This window comes from Suillus discolor, assembly GCF_016758755.1.
Source record: "Suillus discolor strain FC423 chromosome Unknown F5147scaffold_8, whole genome shotgun sequence".
Lineage (NCBI taxonomy): Eukaryota > Fungi > Basidiomycota > Agaricomycetes > Boletales > Suillaceae > Suillus > Suillus discolor.
The window spans coordinates 338,402-355,786 of NW_024541255.1; the positions used below are offsets into that span (position 1 = coordinate 338,402).

At 47.9% G+C, this 17,385-nt stretch overlaps 5 protein-coding genes across 5 annotated transcripts; 2 read left to right on the plus strand and 3 right to left on the minus strand.

The window, feature by feature from the left end:
- Positions 1-455: 455 nt before the first annotated feature.
- F5147DRAFT_676458 (uncharacterized protein) lies at positions 456-1,753 on the minus strand. The gene is made up of 6 exons (XM_041436031.1): positions 1,732-1,753; positions 1,453-1,659; positions 1,198-1,398; positions 1,060-1,150; positions 874-997; positions 456-822 (listed from the first exon to the last, which is right to left on the minus strand). Exons 2-6 carry the CDS (start codon positions 1,657-1,659, stop codon positions 780-782), a joined length of 666 nt encoding a protein of 221 aa, XP_041296877.1. The 5' UTR covers positions 1,732-1,753; the 3' UTR covers positions 456-779.
- Positions 1,754-6,774: 5,021 nt separating this feature from the next.
- F5147DRAFT_649567 (uncharacterized protein) lies at positions 6,775-7,554 on the plus strand (the record flags this gene model as incomplete). Its single annotated transcript, XM_041433351.1, has 3 exons — positions 6,775-6,927; positions 6,965-7,043; positions 7,121-7,554. 3 exons carry the CDS (start codon positions 6,775-6,777, stop codon positions 7,552-7,554), a joined length of 666 nt encoding a protein of 221 aa, XP_041296878.1.
- Positions 7,555-8,881: 1,327 nt separating this feature from the next.
- On the minus strand, positions 8,882-10,159 carry F5147DRAFT_649568 (uncharacterized protein; the record flags this gene model as incomplete). Its single annotated transcript, XM_041433352.1, has 6 exons — positions 8,882-9,018; positions 9,199-9,288; positions 9,342-9,370; positions 9,402-9,684; positions 9,731-9,772; positions 9,826-10,159. The coding sequence occupies 6 exons, from the start codon at positions 10,157-10,159 to the stop codon at positions 8,882-8,884; spliced, it is 915 nt and encodes a 304-aa protein (XP_041296879.1).
- A 24-nt stretch (positions 10,160-10,183) lies between these two features.
- On the minus strand, positions 10,184-11,185 carry F5147DRAFT_769617 (uncharacterized protein; the record flags this gene model as incomplete). The annotated part of the gene is made up of 3 exons (XM_041441052.1): positions 10,184-10,376; positions 11,001-11,029; positions 11,057-11,185. 3 exons carry the CDS (start codon positions 11,183-11,185, stop codon positions 10,184-10,186), a joined length of 351 nt encoding a protein of 116 aa, XP_041296880.1.
- Positions 11,186-12,578: 1,393 nt separating this feature from the next.
- F5147DRAFT_820265 (uncharacterized protein) lies at positions 12,579-13,719 on the plus strand (the record flags this gene model as incomplete). Its single annotated transcript, XM_041443664.1, has 5 exons — positions 12,579-12,680; positions 12,736-13,005; positions 13,065-13,212; positions 13,271-13,354; positions 13,406-13,719. 5 exons carry the CDS (start codon positions 12,579-12,581, stop codon positions 13,717-13,719), a joined length of 918 nt encoding a protein of 305 aa, XP_041296881.1.
- Positions 13,720-17,385: the final 3,666 nt, after the last annotated feature.

Consider the following 17,385-nt stretch of genomic DNA (forward strand, 5'->3'; position numbering starts at 1 on the left):
GTTCCAGACTCGGGGGCAATGCTTGCAAGAATGCATCGGGAAGCCGATCTGCAGGATCAGTGACCATGCTGAGTACATGACAATGTACATGAACGCTGAGCGCTGAGCTTCCACCAATGAGAATCTCGCTTGAGCGCTACTTGGAAGTCTGCGACATCACCGCTTTTATATAAGAACCCACCAAAATTTCCTAAGAAAGCGACCTTGACCCAGGATCATTGTGTCCGACGTCCTTGTCCGTCGAAATCGAGTGGCTGGACAGCAACGTTGTCTTATCCTGTGCACACTGTGGGGAACCACTGATGCGACATTATGTATCATTCCAATCATGCGATGATAACGCCGAGTAGTATTGCGCAGCATAAATTGCCTGGGTACTGGAGAACAATTACCAGCAACCACAACTCGAACATCGCGCACAGAAACTTCACTGAAAAAACTCAAAGCTCAAATATGTGAATCATTGACAAGTACATAAATTTCAAGTTGAAGATTGTATATGTGGACCCTAGGCATCTATTTTCTAACGTACTTTGCTGTGTGAACAGTTCGCATGGGCGATCAGGAGGTGGTGTGGCATATGATGGACTCGGATACTAGGCTAAGGAGAGTCGAGACATGGCAAGTAACAAGTTCTTCGAGAAAGCGATGCTGCTACTCCACGGACCGATACGTACAACCCGAAACATCCAAACCCTGAGTGGTCTATAACAATTATCACGCCCAGTCATCCCTGTCAGAGCCGAAGACATGCAGCACCTATACTAGCATGATGCCTGTCAGCAACTTGTGTGGGTGGGGTTTTTTGGATCATCGACCCGCCTGTAAGGTATAATTAGACTGGCGAATCCAACAAGAGTGCTACCACGTTACTTTTCGCCCACAACGCTGAAAACGTAGAGAGTAAGGCCTCCGTTTGAAAGGAAGGCCAAACAAGCCAAGACGGTTATGGTGCTGACAACACTATTGCCAGACCAAAAGCAAGCGATAAAGATAGCTGCACCAAAGCAAACGCCATACTCGTCAGCAGATCTAAACAACATCTAGTGCCTCACTCACACATAAACAAACAGCAAGTAGCGATTGACAGACAGACTGAGGGATATGCCAACCATAGCAGCAGCGCGATGACTTGGTGTCGTGGCATGCGCTGTGCCGTGTGTCAGATTGTGAGGCAGTACGGACAAACAGACTCACTTTGAGGGTGCCCATGTCTTTGTGAGCGGTGCTAGTTTCATAGATAACCAGCACAGCAGATCCGGATATCACGCTGAGCAATGCGGCACCAAATGAAACCATGGCGAAGATGTACGATATTGAGAAGTTATAAGCCATCAAATGCTCGATTGGAGGGACGGACGACAGGAATAGAGTAGCAGTTGCGAGTACGAGCCCGGCCTGAAGTCCAGTTGTTGAACGCTAGCCATAAACATCGGATCATATCAAACATACGGTGATATTTGTGTTCTGAAATCGATTGACCATTATTGAGACATGGTCCTTCCATTCTTTGTTCTCTGTATCGTCCCAATGGTCGAGAGACTCCCGAGAGACCGCAATAACACACAAGACTTTGAACGCCAGCCTCAGGATAGGATTATTGGGAGCTTGATAGCCGGTTTCAAGGGAGGAGTTTACAGGGATAGACGTCCGAGTCATGGCGGGAAAGACTCAAGCTGCTTTGAAAGCTGGCATCCAGAAGAGGGCACCCATAAGACTATATATTATTAGTATAACGTTTATGCACAATGTACTATTCCACAGACCAGAAGAAAACTTTGCAAGAACGACCCGGATCAGAACACTAGATCACCGCATGCAAAACTCGTGTCCAGAAAGATCGCAAGAATGGAATGTTGCCGCATATCACGAGGCCTGAGTCGGACTGACTGCTGTAGGGAGACCTAGTTGACTGGTGAATCAAATTCTGATAATAGTTTAGGAGTTGCGCTCAAACCTACGGGCGCCGGTCTTCCTGAGCGCTTGATACATTACTTGCAAGGTCACCGGAGATAGGACCGTCATATAGACTATACTAGTGACCTGCAAATTATGCGCAAATAACGGCAAAACCCGAAAGGGTTTGTCTTATATTAGCGACATCATCTCAGCGCTACTAGATGTACCCACGAGTTCGTGCTCACCTAGTGTTCGTGCTTTTGAGCTAGCACACGCAAATCATCACGAATCATTTTGGTCTATAGTAATTAAATGGTCCTGCATTGTCAATGAGTATTTCTATGTCTTTTATTTTTTGAATGATTGTGTTGTGCAAATGTTATGATACAATATATACCGTTTGGAGACAATTTGGCACACTGATCAGCGTCGGGAAGGCAAACTCACACCAATTTTGACCTCGGAAGTGCTTGGAACATTAGTTCTGACAGATATCTAGCTAAAATGACAACATACAAGGTTGATTTGCCAGACTACTGATGCACAAGTGAAGGATATGTTATCTGGCGTGACAATCTACCACAAGACGTTACATCATTTTAAAATCCCGCCATGCCGCAACAGATTTTTCATGGCACCAAGTAAAGCACTGGACATCCCCTTGCGTGTTGTACAGCGGACTTTTAATCGGCAACGTCGGCAACGTGTGACACAGTGTGACAAATGCACGAACACTAGGTGAGACAGACTAAGGGTGCTTGGTCATGCTGCAGTAACACAACTCATCAACTTTTTTGTATAAAAAAATTTGGGCCATATTATTGAGATGGTAATCTATCTACCTATAACTATCCAATATTTATTTTGTGTTGTGGATCGAGAGCAATACATGAAACTGTCAAAAATGCACGAACACTCGGGTACATCTAGTGGGGCTATTTGACGTACACCGTATTACGGAATCATAACGCCGCGTACGCGCCAATTCCTGACGACGCCAGACACCATCACATGCTGTTTTGGTTCGACTTTTCTTCCTCAATTGCCGCCTCAATGTTTCCTTCGTACATACCTATTCTCCTTTCATTTCGGTTTTGAATCTCTCACCTTCAATGGTGTTTGGTCTCACGTCGCATCGTTGTCCATTGTCTTGTCTCACTTGTTTTTCGGCATTAAATAGTGCTGTTTCCTTATCTCGAGTACCCATCTGCATATCTCCCTCAAACCACCAAGTGACAGAGCAGGCCACAAATTGTGATACTAATCTCCCACCCTGTGTACAAAAATATGTGAGCATCATGTTTGTAATATTGCGTGTAGTGAGCTTAATTATCATATCAGGGTTTTCTTGGTCAAAGAGCCTTGCACAGTTTCTCGTGTGCTCGATAGCTGACTTTGTCCACCTCTTGATACATGTCATGATGTCTCTGAATATCCATATTATTATGATGCTCTCTATTACCCTGAATATCATGCATCCTTGTTCTCATGTCCTGTAAATTTCTGTGCAAGGCTCAAATTATCATTGTCAACTCATTATCGTGCCTGTCCTTGCACTTCAACTCCCTTTGGTGGTGCGGTCGCTTATGACAGAATGTCAATTATAATTTGTCAAGGTATTGTTGCAATACACTGTTCAATTTCGTCCTTTCAGTGTGCCAGTTATTACCACTGCACATTCATTGCGAAGGTTTTATTCTCAGCATATGCGGTCTGTTGGCGAACTTGTACTGACACGCTAGCATGAGAATCCTTTCAAAGTTATGGTTGTTTACACCCCTGGACATTCTCAAAGTTCGTCTCCAGGTACTGGTTTCAAGTATCCTTTCATCACTGGCTACTTGCCTGGCAGAACGATCCACAAAGATACGCCGAAATAAATCCGGGTATGTTGATTGCATTCTGGATCACATTGATTGGATGCGCTCCAAATTGATGGTTACTGCTGATGATGGGGTGTCAATACTTTCAAGGGGACAACTCGTGTCCAGTCGTTTTGTTCATATGTTGACTATATCTATGGCAATGACATTGGTAAACTCATCAGGATGCCCCCCGCAGGCATATCTTCAGAAGTACACTCCTCCTTGCATCATTCGTTGCTGCCCCCTCCTTTAGCTTGGTTGTCACTCCCAATCGAGACACTAGTCAAATGGATACGTCGCCTGTCCATCAATGATCTTACGGAATCCATCGCCCACCTTCCTCCTGATTGTCGTCCTTCGCTGAACAAGAGGTCTCTGCAAAAGTCCTGTAATAGTGTGATCGATTTCCTCCGCAGGTGCGCAGCATTTCTTGTTGCCAGTGGGCCAGTTCATGTTGCTGATGTATATCTCACATATCATCAAATTGCGCCCTCAGACCATTTTTCAGACGATGATTTCCTCATGAAAGTACTGATATGAGTATGGTGTTCCCATCATGAACTCACTCAGCCAAGAGTTTCTTTCGAAGTTGGAACATCACAAGGAAATGAGACAGACTGCCAAGATGGAAAGTATACTTCAGGAGCAGCAGATCAACAGTGACCGCACGCGGGATTGGCCATGCATTGTGCCCAAACAAATGGCCTTAGATTGTGCCTGAAACTATGTACATGGCTCAATGTGGATTGAGCCTCCAGTCTGTGCTGTGTGCTCGCAAAGATTTTTGACGAGCCACAGAAATCTTTTAAAGATAAGGCCGCTGGTGTCAGGCAGCGCATGACAAAGAGGCAGTTTCACACAAGCTGACATAAGAGCTGACATAAATGTTCCCACACTTTTTCTTGTAGAGAAAATGACATTTGCTGCAAACAGAACCCGGACTGGTCGTCGGGAACTGTACAGGGCCGTAATACGGTCTCCATATCCGTACTGTTGGCTGTTTTGGCCTTCAGTTGACGGTTACGGTGTACGGATATCAAAGTACCATATGTTGCCATATTTGTACGGCCGTAATACGGGGTAAGTACACCTGTTGGTGGGGGAAAGATATATCTAACTGGCTTATTAGCCAAAAACCCTGATACATCCTCCAGTTTGGCTAACCATGCACACCCTTGGCAGCACTTTCAAGATGTTCCCATGTACCGTCAGACCCTATTATTATGTAGCAAATATATAGTCTAAGAGACCCCCTCCTCCAGGAGGCTTCTCCCTAGTTTTCCCAGGATGTGTGACTATCCCTCGCGAGCATGTAACCAGAACCTCGTCACAGAGGGTGAGTGCAACCTCCTGGTATGTTCCCTGGAGAGCCTCAACATATCAGCCTCTCCAGATGCTCCCTGCCTGCCTCCCTATGTCAGCATCTCCATATCCCCATGATGTCAGCAAGTGTGATAGCAGATGTTTTCTAGAGCCTCCCGTACTATCTGTATGTTATCCATACTTCCATACTTTGTTACAAGTAACATCGGTCATGTGGCCCCCCTATCATTTTCCCTTCATCCTCGCCCTCACCATCTACCGGCTCATCCTCCTTTACCAACTTTCTGTTGACCGGATCCTTGGGACCGTTCCCATCCCTCGCATCGCCCGCCTCTATGCACGTGCACGCACGTTCCTCCTTTGACTCGACCACCAATGTGGTCCCGCACCTATGACTCGGTCTGACTCATGCCACCAATGTGGCTTTCCTTTCCAGTTCCCTTCTGACTGCGGATTCCCGCACGTTGTATTCTTACCGTTGGACTGTTCCAACATTTCTCGGTCTCATTCCACATTTGACCATCCACCACTAATCTGGCTCTGTTGCCAACACACCTATACCATTCTCGTTTCCCCTTTGCCCTTACCTACAGTATGGTAGCCTTGCCCTTAACCCTTTCCACTTAGTATAAGTAGTCGGTCACCCTGTACTAGATTCTCTAACTTGAATCTACTCAATCTTCCCTGGAACATACTACTCTCTGAACGCCCCTAGGCTTCAGTCTCTAGTATCTTTTCTTAGTTGCTCATCGCGACTAAGTCCACCTCGATCAACACTCATCGTTCGGACAAGACTGTCCTCACTTTGAGCCTGGTGACTTCACAGACATCCATCTTAGAAGTCACGTGACACGCGTGTCTGTGAACACTGCCGACTCATCATCACCAGTCTCACTTGCCATACCAGATCCTTCCGGTTACGTCAACGACCGTTAGCGGACGACGCCCCTCTTAGGGCTCCGCATAACAGACCTATTTGAGTGCGTAACATACTTCCATATTCCACTTCAAATGTTTTATTTCATTTCTGCACCCAGTCCTCTGTGATCATGGATGTCTTGAGGAGTGGAGTGAGGCCTGAGCTAGTGCTGCCGGAGTCTGGTTCAGAACTTTGGTTCGAACCTGAACCCTTCTGAACCGGACCGTTGGTCTGGTCCAACATTTGACATACTCTCAGGACCAAACACATTATTATGTTTGGCATTCAGCTGATGCCTGAAAGTACCGAACCCGTCCAGACGTGTTCGAACTGTTCTTCCTTCTGTCTATGATCCACTTGAGGTCCTCAGCTTATTGCTATCCATCTATACTAATATTTTCTCTGATCACCTGGCAACAAACTCATATGGCCATTGGCAGTTCTGGGAGCATTGATCTCCAGAACGGCTCTTACTTCACGACCAAAAGACTGAATGCATTTCTGTTAGTGACATCTGACTTCCTCTGTGATCTATTCGACGTTTTGGTAAGCCCTATGTTAATCATTATTAGGATTATAATTTAATTTATGTTCAGAACATATGTTTGGGATGCTCGTTCAGGTACTTGCTTCAACATTGATCAACTGTCGCAGTCATTGCATGGCAACAATATGTTCAAGGTGCATCACATTTTTCTAATCTCTTACCACAAATTCTGGTATAAATGAGCTACTACAGGTACAATATTCACCCTTCTGGCTGTGAGAATGTCGTGTGCCCTTGGATCCGATGGCCAACTCAAAGACGCTAATGCCATTGATTGGTACAATGACCCGGACGATGACACCCCCATGCCTGCTCCACATCCGCTTCCTGCTCCACCTCCGCTTCCTGCATCCAATGGCATGCTGACTGCTTTTGTGTCTTGTCACTCAGGTCCAGCTCTCAAACTGACAGAAAAAATCTGTGTGGCTACCAATGCAGCTCCTGCCAAACGATCAGCTCCAGTGCCTCCTCAAAGTCAGCCTGCACCCAAGTGAGTGCAAACTGGCTCTCGTCTGGTCCGTCACCGCAATGACAATGATGAACTGCCTGTGCTAGAAGATTTTTCAGATGACGAGGAAGAGGAAGAGGAAGAGGAAGAGGAAGAGGAAGAGGAAGAGGAAGAGGAAGAGGAAGAGGAAGAGGAAGAGGAAGAGGAAGAGGAAGAGGAAGAGGAAGAGGAAGAGGAAGAGGAAGAGGAAGAGGAAGAGGAAGAGGAAGAGGAAGAGGAAGAGGAAGAGGAAGAGGAAGAGGAAGAGGAAGAGGAAGAGGAAGAGGAAGAGGAAGAGGAAGAGGAAGAGGAAGAGGAAGAGGAAGAGGAAGAGGAAGAGGAAGAGGAAGAGGAAGAGGAAGAGGAAGAGGAAGCTTACCAAAGGACCAAGGTGTTTGGAGACGAGGATCGCAAGCAGACCAAGAAAGATGAGCGCAGTGCAGACTTAAAGGGAATATTTATGCAGGAGAAAGGCTGCGTTAACCCTCACACCCAAGAACGTGAAGACGGCTAGTGGTGCAAGATATGCAAGTAAGTTTCAATGATGTTAGACCAATCACACTGATAACTAACATGAATTTCAGAGCCAATGATGTACCGTCCAACCAATGTTTTTTCAAAGGCAGTGTCTCAACTCGCCGCGCCCATATTGCTCGCAATCCAAAGTGTCACTTTCTGCTCTACTGAGACAGTTGTAAGCAATGAGGTATCCCGATGCATGATCGTGCTGTACCTCTTAACTGCAAATCGACTGATGGCGCACAACAAATGTTAGATGGCTCTCTTGCACCTAAAGTGCTTGAATCCACCAAGTCTGGCCTCATGGATTATATTGTTGAGCTGATTGTCTGTGAGGACAAGGTATGTGATCACGACCATGTAATTAAGACACTTACACTTATGCCATATACGTAGGCATTCCAACTCGTTGATAAGGGACCATTCCACCGCCTTCTTCAATACCTCCAGCCCTCCCTTTCAGAGAGAGATATTCCTCATCGCACGAAAACTTGCGATGAGATTCTCGAATGGGCCAAGCTTGCTGTCCAGCGTGTCAAAGAGAAGCTCAAGCAAGTTGACAGCAATATTTCTATGACATTTGACTCATGGACTTCAGAACCTGGTGTCCCTTTCCTCTTGATTACAGCACATTACATTGACTCCCCGGTTGGGAAACCTCAGGAGTGGGAGCTGAAGTCTGAGCAGCTCGCATTCACCACTATCAACAGTAATCATAGTGGCCGCAACATCAGAAGAATTCTAATCAAAGCTATTGATGACTATGGTATTCGCAACAAGGTGGGTTGGTTTACGGCCGACAATGCCACCAACAATGACACTGCAATCCAGACTGTCACAGATGCTATTGACCCTTCCGGTACAAAATGGATCACAGGCGAGCACCGTGTGCGGTAAGTAATTTATTTATTCAATTCAATGTTACTAATGTCTATCATCTATTCAGTTGCATGGAGCATGCCTTACACTTAGCAGCTAAATTTTTTTGAAATTTATATGTTGCGTTCAGACGTTTGAACACATTCTGAACTCAAACCGAACATTTGCGAACACGTTCATAAGGGTCCGGTCCAGCATTCGCCCTCCATGCCTGAACCGGACTGAACCGGACTGTGGCAGCACTAGCCTGAGCACATACAAAATAATGCATTGATACTATGGTAGATACAAAAGGACACAGTAGATATGTCAATGTTCAATGGCAAGCATGACAACCAAAAACGATAGAAATGATAAAACAACTTGATATATACGCGGCCAAGGCAGTCACCTGAATGCAGCCAAATGGTTGATCCAAAATGAGGCCTGCGAGCCTAAGGAGCTCATTCTCCATCTTCCTGGTCCTTAGGGTACTCATTATGATACTCACACCCATACCCATGCTGATATCTGCCTCCTGGACCAAAATAGGCACTGCTGGGAGGGTGCCAATAAGTCTCAACATAACTGTCGTATCCATCTTGAGAGTTGTGGTAGGGAGTGTCATGGTAATCACTGTGAGACTGAGGCTGAGGACCATGGGGGGGCTGAGGGGCATGAGCCATATGAGAATCATGGTAATATTTGGGCGGCGGGTAATGGGCAAAGCCTTGTCCATAGCATGATGGAATTGGACCCCTTGGGTGTGGACCATACATACCTGGTCTCATGTCTGCATCATGTGCCCGTGTCATGGGGTGACTCTTGACATCAAAGTCTCTGTCGTTGGGTGCAGCCACCATCTCGGATTCTGTACGCTGGTCAGGATAGGATTATGGCATCCCCATGACAGGCTCTCTGCACCCAATGGGTTGGTCTTGAATTGCTGCAGGCTGCAGGGATGAAGGTTGCATGATAGCTGACTTAGCTGCTGGTCCAAGAGATGCCCCATGCTGGATGGAAGGTGGTTGCACAACAGGTGCCTGAGCTGCTGGCACCAGACATTCTTCACGCTGCAGGGATGGAGGTCGCACAACAGGCAACTTAGAAGCTGGCACAAGAGATCCTGCATGATGAAGAGTTGGTGAGGGAGGCAAGGGACGTGTGGGGACGCTGTTGGTAGCATCAGTGTTGCTTGTGATGGCACTACCACTAGGAGCAGTGGCATCATTATCCACAATGAAATCGACTGCAGTCACAGAATGCCCTAAGGATTGTGTTAGTGAATGGAAATTCAGTCAACAAATTTATACCTTGGGCTGACAGACCATCATGCAGATGTTTAGCAGGTTGAGCTAAACATACATCAATCGCCTTATAGAAGAAAATGAAAGGGGAAAAAACATACCTTGTACCATCACATCTTGAATATGTTCATCACTGGAGGACTCAGCAGTCCTTGACAGTGCTCTCCTCTCAGGCACCTTGGCCTTAGGCCTCACGGGTACCTTACCTTTCATCTTCTTTGCCAAGACTGCCTTCTCTGCAGGCACAACAGATGGTGACCTCTTCTTGGATGCTCGCAAGGTGCCTTCAGATTTTGCCTTTCGCTTCTTGGAGGAAATATCATCTTGGTAATTGGAGTTGAGAACCACTGATTCCTCCAGGTTGTCCTCTGAGCCAGACAGAGTATCACTAGACACCAAGGAAATGACCTCCTTGTCGACCTTCTTCTGGCCCATGGGGCACTTAATGACTTTGAATTCTCAGGAGGGGGGAGGCTGGGGGTGGACAGGTGCAGCTATGTCTGGTTCATCATCAGACTTGTCAGCAAGAGATGTCGCAGAAGGAGGCAATGTGGATGCTTTCTTTGATATCTTGCCTTTGATTACGGAAGTAGCTGTGCTCGGCTTCAGGTGCAGAGCACCCAGGCGATCCGATGTGTGTGAGGAATGATAGCTAGATGAGAAGGGGTGAAAGGGGGAGAAAGGGTGAAGTGGGGTAAAACTAAAATAGACCTCTGGACATGAGTATAGAATCAGCCCAAGGGGATTGCTACTGAGAATGATTCCTCTAAGTAAAAATATGGAGGGGAAACTTAGAAACTGGTAAGAGTAACTGAGAATGGAAGAGTGCGCGACATTGTGCTTGAAGCGACGCGAGCGCGAGCGAGCCACCGAGGGTGTGATACGATGTGCGACCGAGCGGCCGAAAGTTTGATGGAGCGTGAAGGTGCAGAGGAAAGCCGACGGTTTATATAGATGTGCGTCTAGCGGCTATGCGAGGAAGATGCGACATGACGATAAAGAGGGAGGAGAGTTCCAACGATAGAAGCGATGAGTGATGCGTGAATGATAGCGCAACCGTTAATACAGTGCGCGATGTAGTCGGCCGAAGGTTTCTTTTTGATTCTGAGTCTGAGTGTTTGCATGCAAACGGATGATAATTTCGATAGTGGGAAAAGAAGATACATGAAAATTCCTAAGTCTAAAGTATATATTGTAGCGCGCGTAGCGCTGTTCGGAACCGAGAAGATAACGGTAATACGTATTAAGGGTCTATAATGCAAGTAACGAAACATACACGATATCACCTCCAAAAATATGATCAGTCTAACGCGAATGAGATAAAATACGCACCAATGAACAAGCAGAGGACATGGATAGGACGGAGGAGGATGCGCGACGGAACTGACGAAAAGCGGATGTGAACCGAAGCGTGCGTGTGAGCCGCGGCTGTCGGCCGACGATAGGAAGGGTGCGCGCCATGGTAGTGATAGCGCGCGCTGCGCTAGGACCTGAGAGACACTGCAAAAATAGCCTCTATGAGGCTACAAGGACTACAAGTCCTACATCACATACAAACTTTAAATCCTGACTGTCCCCAGTCAGCCTCTATAGAGCGGAGGGACTTAGCGAAATTTTGACGAGATAAGTCATGTGATCGTGTGTGTTTCGCGCTGGATGTGGAGCACAATAGTGGACCGCGGATATGTGGAGCGTCAACCGTGGGAACTGTGGCCAATTTTGATGTATTAAAACGTGTCGTGTGTTGCGCTTCTCTTCCTTCTTAACTTCTCATTCGCCACTTCGCAATAATCTTTTCCATCATCTACCATGTCATCAGTCATCTTTAACCCTTCAATGCTTACTGCTTCGCCCTCTCCCTCTCCCTCACCCGAACCTGAGGAGCGCCTGCTAGAGGGTGGCAACGCGTCCATCGACGATGCCACTCTCGATGATGCGGCTCCAAAGGAGCCTGAGGAATCCGAATCCGACCGGTGTAGAGACTCATGCCTCTCATTGTGCAATATGGCAGTTTTCACTGGGGAGTACATGGCACGAACTTGTAGCATCACTCTGTGTGCTACCCGCAGCTATCTCTATATGAGGCGCAGCTTTCCCGCGCAACGCGTGCCATGCGCGCGTACCTTTCCCGCGCTTCACGATGTATATGCGCGCGCGCTTTCCCGCGCTTGAGCGCCCTATAGCGCCAGCCATCCAGAAGCATCCATCCACTGTCCACCAAGTTCCCTAGTGCGTATATTTCCATTTCTCACATTTGCATATCGTTCCATCTTTATTTTTATCATGGACCCTTACTTACATATATCTTTACATACCTTACTCGGTAGCGCTTCGGCTCCGCATGACAGCGCTTAGGCGCCATACTTAAGCGCCAGCAGTACATACTTACAAAAAAAAAACTTACTCTCCCACCAGAACGACAGAGGACTTACTGGTTACTACCCACTATTCACCTAGCAGAACATAGTAGAAATCTATTTGTTTACACCTCGCATCTCTCTTCTCTTGTCTTACATCATACCATCACTTAAGCAAACTCACTCTTACTCTCTCTCATATCTGTATACACGCGCATGCTTTCCCGCGCTTCGTGCCATACACGCGCGCATTCCCGCGCCTCGCGCGCACCTGCGCTTTCTCGCGCTTCGCATTGGCCAACCAGTAGCGCTTTCAGCGCATACCTCTAGATCCTTGCTGCACTCGCTTCCCCTTTAGGGTCGAACGCACTTGTTGTCTCAAGTATAGCAGACTAGGCAACGCGCGACCTTACAACAATTATAGATACAGTCAGGAGCACTGTTCGTGCCTAGCTGTATCGTTGAACCTTCACCGGATCGATCGCACGTGGGCAGCCATGCTTAACACTGTCCGCGTTTGCATTGAGACTGCTCCTACTTCCAAGCCAGAGCTCTTGGAGGAGCAGGAGTCTTGGCTTCGCGACTGGAATGTCGCAATGGTGAGTGGTGTGTTTCTTTTTGTGCTTTACTTTTTTGCTAATGATTCGCTTTTAGTCTGATATGACCGCTGTATACGAGCGGGCGCGTGCAGCTTCGCTGCACGTGTCTCTTAACGACATGGATGCGGTGACATTGGCCGAGGGCAAAATTGCCGCAAGGACGCTGACGAGAGCCGTGAAGAGCTGGAAGGAGAAGGCAGAAGAGTCTGCTGTAACCATGCGCCCAGCGCATGCCGACAAGGGGAAGGGTAAGGAAGTCATTGCGGCAGAGGAGAAGGCAGTTGAGAAGGTGGCGGGGTCTGGTCCGACTGATATGGGGCAACCGGTGAGTCTTACTTCCTGTTTCTTTCTGACTTTTCAGTTGCGCTGACACTTTCCTTCTAGCATTTGGGTGGGTGGATGACCGTGTCCTCGGTTACCCATCCTGCTGAGCGTTGTGAACGCTGCGCCGTGTCCGGCGCCAAGTGCGTCGTCGTGCATGCGGGTGGGAGGTGCGAAGGGTGCATCAAGGCACAGAAAGGCTGTTCATTTGGTGAGTCTGTGCTGTCCCCCCTTTTGCTTACACTTTATACTGATGCGGTTTTTTTTAGTCGCGGCTAAGAACAAGGGACGCGTGCCGGCTGCGCCCAAGTGCAAGGCGCCACCCTCCGTGCAAACGACTGCACCGGACACCGGTGAGTCGGAAGTGGAGATTGTGGGTGAGGCTTTGGCTGATGAATCTGTAGCTGCTCCTGCTAAGGAGATCATTGTGCAGCGCCCCAAGCGTGCACTCGCCCCCGATGCTGCTCCTGCGGCGAAATGTCCTCGTCTGGAGGCCGACCTGGAGTTGGAAGAGGCACGCGCAGAAGCTGCGCGACTTCGCGCCCAGAATGCCGAGCTTCGCGCTCAAAACGATAAGTACTGCACCGCGCTGACCGATATCCGCCAGCACTCTTGCACGCAAGAGTCCGAGTTGATGCATATGAGCAACCAGCTTTATGCCTTTGCGCGCGACTGGGGAACTTGGGAGAAAAAGCTTGGGGAGATCCTGGAGGAGTAGAGGGATTTTTAGAGTACTCTTTAGATTAGAATTTCTTGCCGGCACTAAAGCGCCCTGTACTATAGCATCTCTCTTTTCCTTCTGGCGCCTGGTGCGCTCAATAGATTAGTCCTGTCGTGTTCTGTTCCTTGTCCGATCCTAAGTCCATGTCCGAATCCGCTAAGTCCATTGGGCTATAGATGGATTAAAATGGTAATAATTAATTGAGTGCAGCGACAAGGAAAATAATTGGAAATGAATACGGAACATTTGCGGGTTGCGCACCCGACTTGTCTTCTTCGTGCGGCTGTTGCGTCTACTCCTGCTTTGGCCGCTGATGGTGCGGCTGATTAGAGATGAGATCTGTAAGTCTATAGTAAAATGTGCGCGGCACGTTAGAAGGAGAATGGTCTAGGGGGTTAGTTATGTGCGCGCGTCTACTGAAATGATATGCGTTATATATACTTGATTCTTTATTATTGTTTTGCGGTGCGATAGCGATAGAGTCTGTTGAATATGTGCGGTCAATGCGCTTATGTGCGGTTATATGAGAGAATGAGAGAAAATGGTCGCCGGCCGAAACCCAGGGTAAAACAGAGAGTATGTACTATAGCGGTATGTTTTTGCGGTTTTCTTGTTATTTGATGTTTTTGGTATTTTCGGTTTTATCGATGCGGGAGTGGTGATTTACATGTAGAGTGTTGGGTGGTATGCGGGAAGGGGTGTATGCACTAGTCATCTTGCGCACGTTCTGGTTCGTCTTCGTCTGGTTCCTCAATGTCCTCGTTGGCTAGCTGATCTAGCGCTTCGTCGTCTTTTCCGGTGATGCTTGTTACCATAACGCACTCACCATTGCACGGGTGATAGGGGATGACGCGAAACACCACGTAGCATAAGAGTGATATAGTGCCATCCAACTCGGCCAGGATATATGAGCCTCCCTTCGTGTGGCGCACTACGATCATAGGTCCCAAGTACCACGGCTTTGTCTTCTTGCTCAACTCGTACTCGACCTTGGAATTGCACACCAACACTAAGGTGCTGGGCGCATGGTCATAGTCATGGATGGTATTTCGGAAGCGCTTTTCAAAGTCGCGGATCGACGCGAAGCACACTTTTACTACCTTGTCTTGGATCTCACTAAGATCTTTGATGTGCTTTTGTAATTGGCGAGCGTGCCATGCTATAAGATCAGCGGTGGTGAATACGCCACGCGCAGGTGTCAGCGCTAGAAACATAGCTTCAGCAAGGTCAAAAGGAAATATCGGCTCTATGCCGTGCACCATAAAGTAGGGTGATAAACCCGTAGACTTGTGAATGGTGACGTGCTCAGCCCAGAAAATGGAATGAACAACTTGATGCCATTGTAGGTCATTGCCGTCGCATGTCTTCATGATAGCTTCGCAAACGTCATGATGGCGCCGCTCGACTATGCCGTTCGCTTGTGAATTATATGGCGAAATATGTATCGGATGGACATCAAATTTTTCAGCTAACATATCAGCGGCGAGTCTGTAAGCGGGTGCATTATCAGTAATCAGCTCGGTCACCGGACCCCATTGACAGAGGATCTCTTCGTAGATGAAAGCTGCTAGCGACCTGGTATTCTCCTTGCGTAGCATGCGCCATTCTGGATACGATGTTAGCACGCAACACGCTTGGACAAGATACTCGAAGCCGCCCACCTGGGGCATCTTCATAGTGTCAATATGCACTCTGCGGAACAAACCACCGGGTGTCGGTATCATCGGCGGGATATGAAGCTTGCGTGTCTGCCTTATCTGGCATTCGTGACATGTGCGTGCGTACCATTTGATGTCATTCATCATGAATGGCCACCAAAACCATAAGATTAGCCGAATGCGAATCGCGTATACTCCCTTGTGACCTAGGTCATCGTGCGCTTGTTTGAGAATGCTATAGCGCTTCGGCAGTATCAAGACGAGTTGGTGTTTACCATGGCGCTTGCGGCGCCATAGATTGCCATCGAGTACAAAGAATTGTGCTGCTTGGTTGACCATCATGGTGTAATCTTCGTCCGACAATCCTGATGGGCGCTTGCGCATTATCAGGAACTGTTTGAGGGTCAGGAGCTTTGCGTCTAGCATGATGGCAGCTTCCGAGCGCGGAATGATTTGCTCGTCGGTTGACGGAGCGACAACATCTAGGAAGACACAGAGGATAGGTAAGTGATTTGGCGGCATCACGATCGGCGCTAGGCGCGCTGCTCGTGTGATATGTGCCCCAGCAGATTCTATTGTGAATGCGCGGTGAAGGTACAACAATTCAGATGGTGAGTCTGAACAATGTTGGGTCTTGCAGAACCTAGCTGCTATTCAACCCTAAAGGGTTTGTGGACCAGGCTCAAGGCTCAGAGAAGAGGAAATATGATAGAAACTTGCTGAATACTCAGACTCATACTGGTAACTGGTGAAAAGGTAACTTGATTATGTAAGCTACAAAGTGCCAACATAAGGTAAGGTAAAGACAGTCTCTACAAGCCTAGCCAGAAATGAATCCCTACAGCGGTCATTAAGCAAAGTCAAACCAAAAGAATAGGCTCGGTCTAGCCAATCCTCATGGTCATCAACTTCAGGAACATCATCCTTAGCGGCCGGTCTCCTTGAGAGACCATCGGCGCCTTTGTGCTTTGCGGCGGGTATGTGAACGAGATTAATAGGGAACAAAAGGATACCCACGATCCACCGATTTATGGTCGTGTTAGGCTGTAAGTCCGGATTATTAATCATACCTTTGATATACTTTGCATCGACCTCAACCGTAAGGTTGGTGATGCCGAAAATGAAGATGCGCACGGCGCGCAACACGCGGAAGAGTCTGTACAACTCGAGCTTCGCTTGCGAGTAGCGGCTTTCGACTTCGCTGAGCGTGATAGAGCCGAAGCGGTTTGGATAGCGCTTGCCATCCTCGCTGACTTACAGCAGGATATAGCCAATGGCAATGGCGGACATATCAACCGATAGGATAACTTCTTGGCTGCTCTCATAGTCAATCGGGCGCAATGCTGGCAAGTTAACGATAGCGGCTTTGAGTAAGTCCATTGCCTCGCGATGTTCGTCTTCGAATTTGAATGGTACATCTTTCCTGGTGAGGTTAGTAAGCGGTCGCGCGATGTGCGCGAAATCATGGATGAATATATGGAGGACACCACATGTGCCCAAGAACCCGTGCACTTGCAACTGAGTTTTTGGCTCTGGCCAATTATGAATCTTTTCGACTTTGGAGTCTTCTGGGACTCGGCCGTTGAACGTGCATTTATGCCTGACAATTACCGCCGATGGCGCGGCTAATACAAACTTTGTCACGGATACTGTCATGCCAATGTTTTCCAGCTGCTGAAGGATGCAGTTGACTATGATGAGGTGCTCCCAGACAAAGTGGCAGATGCTGGCATTTTCGGGTATAGTCTTGTATGTGCCATCAGCATTCTGGTAGCGCATTTTGACTGACTTGATCGGCACATCATCAATGAACGGCGATGTGAACTCTGGAATCTCGTGCTGCAAAATAAAAGCTGTATCCCCTTGGTATACCTGCACGGCGTTAGTATGTCCTTGCGGTAATGTGGTTAGCCGATGGGGGCCTAGCGGCGTCCCAAAGGTCATCAGGTCACGTGAATCAATATGAAGCGCTCACTGGTCATAACCCATGTATAAGTCAAGGATC

Coding starts and splice junctions, on each gene's coding strand:
- F5147DRAFT_676458 (XM_041436031.1), bottom strand. CDS start 1,659: ATGACTCGGACGTCTATCCCTGTAAACTCCTCCCTTGAAACCGGCTAT. Junction 998..1,059: donor TACTTGCTGTTTGTTTATGT/GTGAGTGAGGCA, acceptor GCTTTGGTGCAG/CTATCTTTATCGCTTGCTTT. Junction 823..873: donor TTCAGCGTTGTGGGCGAAAA/GTAACGTGGTAG, acceptor TATACCTTACAG/GCGGGTCGATGATCCAAAAA.